This window comes from Cariama cristata, unplaced genomic scaffold, assembly GCF_000690535.1.
Source record: "Cariama cristata isolate BGI_N322 unplaced genomic scaffold, ASM69053v1 scaffold28381, whole genome shotgun sequence".
NCBI lineage: Eukaryota > Metazoa > Chordata > Aves > Cariamiformes > Cariamidae > Cariama > Cariama cristata.
In genome coordinates, this window is record NW_009597990.1 from 1 (window position 1) to 7,393 (window position 7,393).

The 7,393-nt window shown below is 43.1% G+C and overlaps 1 protein-coding gene across 1 annotated transcript; it reads left to right on the plus strand.

Annotated features, from left to right (window-relative positions):
• Positions 1 to 3,211: 3,211 nt before the first annotated feature.
• Positions 3,212 to 6,786, plus strand: IQCJ (IQ motif containing J; the record flags this gene model as incomplete). Its single annotated transcript, XM_009709121.1, has 3 exons — positions 3,212 to 3,276; positions 4,159 to 4,239; positions 6,576 to 6,786. Coding segments are annotated over 3 exons (357 nt in total), but the record flags the coding sequence as incomplete, so codon positions are not given.
• Positions 6,787 to 7,393: the final 607 nt, after the last annotated feature.

A 7,393-nucleotide genomic window follows, 5' to 3' on the forward strand; every position in this document is an offset into this window, starting at 1 on the left:
TTTTTTCAAATAGACTTCTTCAAAAGGAATTTAGAGACTAGTGCATTTAGATTGTTTTAGATTTCTGCTCCTCTGCATCTGAGCCTGCCTTGATGACCCCATACCTGCTGGCTGCCATCATCTCCACGGCCGGTCAAACGACAGGTCACATTGCAGCGCAAGCCCAAACGAGGACCAAAGTCTACGGCAACCTCTGGGTCCCTCCATTAAAAACCAGACCCTGAAAACTGCTGAAGACAGCTGGGTGAGGTTGTTAAATCATCGCAGTGGACGTGGACACATAGAGCCTGTCCTTGGGCTGCGCGGAGCCAAACACAGCTGATTTGCAGGGGAAAAGGGACCCAGAATCTTTTTGCTCTAACTAAATACTGACAGCAAAGCCAAGCCAGGCTTTTATAATGTGCAGACCGCGCTGGGGACCAGCTCAGTGCAGCTTAGGACAGCTCTTCTACACAGGCTTCTCCCTGGCGAGAGTCTGTAGACTTGAGCCTCTCTTTTCTGTCCCACAAGGTTACAGGGTTCCCTGGCAATAATTTGCAATAGCCTAGTTTCCTCAAAGTACAGATCTACAGGCTGAAAAATCATTAATACATAAACAGAATGTACACATTAAAGACTAGAAGACACTTTAGTTTGCTCTTAACACCGGTCTTGCACTTCAAGCTTTCATTGTTTTTTTCTTTCTTGGGTATCTCTACATGTGTGTAGCTACCCAGTTGCTATTAATGTCTGTATTCAACTGAAGTAGGAAAATGAAAATTGCAGTAAATTTTACGATATGTTTACATTATAACTAGGTTTATAGAGGCATTGTAATTCATCGTGTATCCCAACAGAAGTATGGATCTCTTCCAACTCAATTTTCTGAAGTTCGAGTTTGCAGCTGGGTCACTCCTGGTGTAATGACGGGGATGCAGCTCCTAGGGCTGTGGGTCGGAGGAGCAGTGTCCCGGCTGTCACCGCCACCCATCAGTTACCGCGCCGGGGGCTGAGGGTAGAGCATCCGAATCGCTTTCTGTGGGCACAGCAGCACAGCTAGCTTCATAAATTTTGTTGCAAGGAGCAGTAATCAATACTTCATGGTTAATGACGCAAAACTGAAATTAGTATAGATTTTATGTCTCCTTCTCTTCCCAATTATGCAAACATTGCTATGCCCCTTCTGTAGTTGCCTTATATTACTGTTTTTATAAAGACTGTCTGGTGATGTTTAATTGAAAGACCGAATAGTCAAAAATGTCACAACCAATTTTGAGTTTTACTTTTTTTTCTGTTCAGTCTTCACCCTGAGGTTAATAGAAAATGATGTCAAACACAAGAAATGATTTATGTAAGTCATGCAGGTTTTGTCACCCAGAGCTATATATAAAGTCAATTGCAAATTGTTTTCACATTCTAAATTACCCTACATAGCTCTGGGGTACGCTGAAAAAATGACCAGCGGAATAATATCGGAGAAGAAAAGGTTATCTTCTGAACTGAACTATGCTTCAAAGAAAACAATTTTGAAAGTTGCTTGTTTTTAATATGGCAGAAGAGGATGTTCCTCAGAGCAGGGGAAAAAAAAAAACAACAAAAAAACAACCAAAAAAAAGGGCAAAAATAAAAAGAAGTTTCCCGACTGGATCGTTTCCAATGGCTGATGAGCGGTAGGCAGCAGCCAGGCCTCCCGAATCACGCGCAGTGCTTTATCAGCAGCAGCGTGTCCACAAAATGGTGCTGCAATTAGAGACCCAGAGGGGCAAAGACTGGGGAAACATCTAACTTGGCGTCTTGACAAATCTAGTTTATGCATAAAATATATTTTGCAGTAATAGTCCTTCCAAGGCTGGCGGGAAATGAAAGCTGCATGAGGAGTAAATCAGCTACCAAGTGTGATCTTGTTTTGTGTCAAACAGGGGAGAATCTTGTACAGGATCAAAAAGCACCATGTAAAATTTCACTGTTTGACAAAATTGGCTTTAATTGGGCAAGCAGAAGGTAGAGCTGGCTGATCTGTCGTGCTCCTGGAGATTGCAACAGTCTTACTGGAAACAAAAATCTTTGATTCATCTCCAGGTCAGTTAAGATACAGAAGATGAAAATATCCTTGTTTGGCCTTTTAATGTTCTTAACCTTCCTGGGAATCCTGTGTCTCTTTGCAAGGCAGATGTGAAGTAAATTGCCCTTCTTCCTTACTCCCAGTAGCTTTTGCTTTCACATTTGATTCCTGACTTAACAAGCTAAAAGAAGTCATGAGTTAACATCTTTATGTTTTGCATAGGCTTCCATCTTCCAGTGTTGCTTAATTATCAAATGGGTGATGTATTAAAGACAAACCTGAAGGCACATCCCTGCATCTTGGGGAGATGATGCCCTTTGCATTGCATCACAAGGATGTGCTCTGGAGGGTTCGATGTTTGCCTGGCAGCCGGGCTTTTAAGGAGACCGGGCACGTGTGCTCTGTGCGTGCGTGTCCCGGCGATGCCAGGGCACACTCTGGGATTGTGCCCTGCAAGGGGATGGAAAGCTCAGCCCAGGAATTGCATCCCCTGCAGCACACACTTCATTGCGACCAGGTTCTCCTCCACCCCTCGACTCCCACCCCTTCTGAACAATAAAACCCTGCCAGTCAGATACAATTTAGTTTTCTTTAAGCCAAATCTCTGTGCTGAAGGTCATGAGTAGATTTTTTCCCAGGACATTAGCATGGATGCAGGGAACCCCAGCTATGCATCTGCAGTTAAATTTGTGACCTCTCTGCTATTGGAACAGGATCTGATGCAAATACCCCGCTGAAGGTATCGTGCTCTAAATCACAGCCAGTGACTCCCCTAATTATGAGACTGAATACTGTCTGATTGCAGAACAAAGAGAAGTGCCTGAAAGTACAAGCTGATGCTCACTTGCCTCTTACCAAGACCTTCTCCTCTCGAATCAAAGCAGCCACACACCTAAGACATGAAAGAATACTTTCCTCTTTTGCTCTGCCTATTATTGTTGTAGGTCTGATATTTTCTTTCAAGCTTGCGCTGGACACATTGATAAATATATTGGTTTCTTTGTAGTTATTTTGGACATCTAAATTTGAAAGCAGTCCTGTAGACACTCAAGGGACCATTTTGTTTAGTGGTTGGTTTACAAGGTTTCGAGGTTGAGTGGGAATCTCCAATGTCAACCAAGGGCTTCCCATAAGCACATTGAAATGGTTTTTTTTTTTCTCTCTTTGTAGGAAGAACTCAAAAGGCTCCAGCACACCTTGGAACAGGTCAATGATGGCAAAGACTTGCTGCAAAGGTAAATGTGCGACTTCCACAATGTCTCGCACATGGTGCAGTGAAACGGCGTTTATAAGGCAACAAGCCCTTTCTGAGGGGCATTCTCTGTGTTGTAGACAATGTTTTTCACTTGGTAATATACTAAATATTCAAGATTTTGCATGTCTCCCATAAACGATTCTTATTTTTAGTTACAGGAGGATAATTTCTGAAAACTGCTGCTGATTGAATGATGTAATTAAGTGTCCAGTAAGGTCTCAAAATAACTCCACAGGTTGGGGTCTAATCTTACAAATTTTCATGCGAAGACTTTTCATTCATGCTGCTAGTCCCATCTAAAGCAGTGTCAGAGATGTTTGATTTTTATCTTCCAGCATTTTAGAATTGCTTTCTCAACGCGATTGGTTTGCAGCACCAATTCCTCGGTCATCATTTGTTACAAAGAATTTTTTCTTCACATTCCTGTATGGCTTTTGCTGATGTAATTCATTTGCTACCAGCGCTACCATTGTTACTTTCCATTTTACTCTCCAGCTTTTCAAACGTAGCCCCAGGGATGAAAGTTAATTTAGCAAGAATATCTATTATATTTGCCAGTGGGGTTTTTATTTGCAGCGGCTTCTTTGCTGGGTGTGCCTGTCTCTGGGGCTGTGGCATCTGGAAGGTTTAGTGCAAGGACTCAGGCAGGCTCCGATCTGGAAACTGGATCCAAATTCATACTTTTTGTTAACAGTTAAATGGGGCTGGATACAGGCACCCAGACACCTTCCTCCAAAGACAGCAACACCTTATAATAAGCAGCTCTTGTATGTTCTTGTCAAAATTGTGGAATTAATTCACAGCAATTGTAAAAATGTCATGCTGAGACGCATTAAATCAATTTTTTTTTTCTTTTCCATAGCCATCAGCTTGCCATGGATGAAGAAAATAATATCGAAAAATATCATATCAACTTACAGCCCTTGGAATCTAAAGTGAAAATGTAAGTAACGAAGAATGTCGTTTCTGCCTTTAAACGCAGCTGAGTTTGCCTGATTCCCGAACCGCAGAACCCAGACTGTAACCATCGTGGGTTTCTGTGTAACTTTAAAGGATAAAAAAGTGTCTAATTTAGCAAGTTAACTAAGCTCTTCTCTACCTTTAAGCACGTAAACCTTCTCTTTGAACTGAGTTTCAAATGTTAAACTTCAATGTTGCACTAATTTTCTCATTTCCTCTGTGAAACTAAAGAATATTTGAGAATCTGCTAGATTTTTCATCTATGCAGAGAACATCCTAGAGGGGGGAAGTAGAGCACAGAGCAAGCAGAGGTCTCCTCGGTGGTACTTTTCACATCTAACGTGAAGCCTGGTTAAAGCTCCCCAGGCAGCTCACAGGACTCCTCTACAAGGAGCAGTCTTGGGTTTGCATGGGGATGGAGACCTGAGTCTGAGGCGACCAGGGTTCCTGGACCAGGGGCTGAGGCACAGCTACATGGCACTGAGAAAGCTGGGTTTTATTGGAAAAGTCGGGTTTTTATTGGAAAGGGAGGCAGTGCTAGCGCTCAGCCGAGGCAGATGCATGACACCTAGCTACATCACCTGGAAGGAAGAGAGAAGCATCACTGTGTGCTGGTCGTGAGCTCCCCAACTTCCAAATGCAATGATTTTAGCCTTTGTAATACACTTCCCACACATTGTATAGTTTACCATGGGGTCAGTTATTCTAAAAGGCTTGACTGTGCTGTATCAGGACATGTGGTAATACTGGGCATATCACTTAAAACTTACGCACACGTCTATCAGAGCAGAGGACTCCTCTTTGTGCCTCTTCCAGTGGTGTTCCTCCAGCCCTGGTGCAGGCATTAGCTCCATCCAGCAGATGCTAACACAGTGTCCCTGGACTTCCCAGGAGACAATGAAAGTTTAACGTGGCTCCACTTGCATCAAAAAACACAAACATCTTTATGCTGAAGCCCCCAACTACTTCATGGTGAAATTTTGCGACGTCAGGCACAACTTTACACAGAGTTGTATGCGTTACTACTTTTCATACTGAATTTCACGTTCAGTTGAGAAGCTACAGCTAACTTGCTATACAGGACATTAAAACATTAATGCTATATTAAAATATTAAAAGGACACGAAGTTTCAAATTAAAATCCAGCCAGTGTCTTTTAGTCATGCAAATAGAAGCCAGATGAAAGAACAAATTTGCAGAGAGCTTTCTGGAAGGTTAGTTATGACTTAACCCTGGTATATTCTCAAGCTTTAAAATAGAAAGTACATGTAAATATAAATACGTAAATACCATGTAAGGAGTGCCCACCTGCTCCCCGCAGAGCAGCACCAGAGCTTTGCACCGCCTGCTAGTCTGGGAACAACTCAAGCAAAGGTCGGGGTACTCTACCTGATTAACAGACACACGGAAGGTTTTACTGACTTGACAGCCCAGTGAATAAACTTTCCATTGTTTAAAAATCCTAAAAGGAGCTCTTTCTAGCTCAGTGCACTGCAGCGACGGTGCTGAGCCTCAGGTCAGAATTTAGCTCTGCTTTTCTGCAGAGTTCGCAGCTCGTCCTGTGTGCAAACCCCCACGCACTTTGCGTCAAAGCCATTGCTGTTGAAAACACAAGTTTGACTCCCAGCACCTCTCCCTGGGCTCCCTGGCACCTTCAGAAAGGCACAGGCAGTCTGGCACTGCCACCTGGTGAGAGCCACCCTGGCCACCAACCGGCACTGAAAAATGGAATTTCTGTACAGGATTTCACAGCAGATTTTTAGAAACCTGGTCAACGTTTAGAGTTTGGAAGCAGAACTCCTACCGCCATCCCCAGGCATTGCTTTGGAGGAGGTTTGAAGTCCCCAGCTACCCAAGACGAAGGAGATTTTAAAGGATACTGGTCTGGCTTGGAACTGCCAACTGTATCTGCATTTTAATCTGAAAGCTGATACAAATATAAGATGTTGAAGGCTGTTCATTTCTTTTAAACAGATAAATGCATATTTTTATTTTGTTTGCAAGATGTAAGAGAATTGCTGAGTTACGTACAGTCTGAAATTTAAATCACTTCTGTAGGTTTAGGGATTTGAAATAAAGAATTTCTTCCACTTAACAGAAGTGGAATATAATGACTAATATAAGTGGAATATAATGACTAATATAAGACCTACAGAGGGTAGTTATGTGTGATCACTCTCCAAATCAGAAAACAAAGTGCACACAAAAAAAAAGATAAAAAAGCCAAACCCCACCTCTTCAGTCCAGAATACATTTTTTAAATCCTTTTTCTTGCTGTATTTTCCACCCCTCAACCCTGTGCCTTGGTGTTTGCCTCAGTATCCAGCGAGCATGGCGTGAGTACGCCCAGCGCCAGGACCTGCCACCCCAGGAGCAGCTGGAGAAGCGCAGTCCCTCCCCGCCATCCCTCTCCTCCGACAAGATGAGCAGGTCCATCAGCATGAACACCTTTTCCGACAGCAGCACACCGGTGAGTACAGCGCTTGGGCCCGTTTTCATATTTGTTGCTTCTCGTTGGGTTCCCTTCTAGGATTTGGGGTAAAGGAAAGCTAAATGATGGGCTACTCATGAAAGAGGGACTTTTCGGGGAGTAGTTGTGGCTCAAATGAACCCGCAAGCAGATGTGGCTCTTGTAGGTGCAGTTGAACATGTGACTGTGCGCCTTAGACCCGGATCTCCTCAGATACTAGCAGTGCTCCTGATGGGAAAAAGGTGTTCCCAAATGGTGGTGTGTCCTTCTGCAGAAAGCGGGGATCTTCACATGCGTTTAGCACTTTGTGTTCTCCAAAAAAACCCAAATGGCGGTGCTTTTCTACAAATAAATGTAGTTTCTAGTTTGGTTTTTTTCCTAAAAGAGACTGAAAAATTGATCTAGAGATTAAAAATTAAATTTGATTTTGGAATAAATATTTGTGCCGCCTCGCAGACTGGCTGACTAGTGGCTGGAGGCTGTACTTCTCTTTTTTAAGGTGACTCTAAACTAGAGACCCCAATACAGAGCCCCTTTGTTGAAAACAAGCGCCTCTGTGACTGTCTCTGGAGTGGGATCTTCTAGGTCAATAAATCAGCAGCTAGATATAGAGCCTATAAATATTGCTTTCAGCTTTGTGACAGAATGCATCTGATTGGAGGGAACT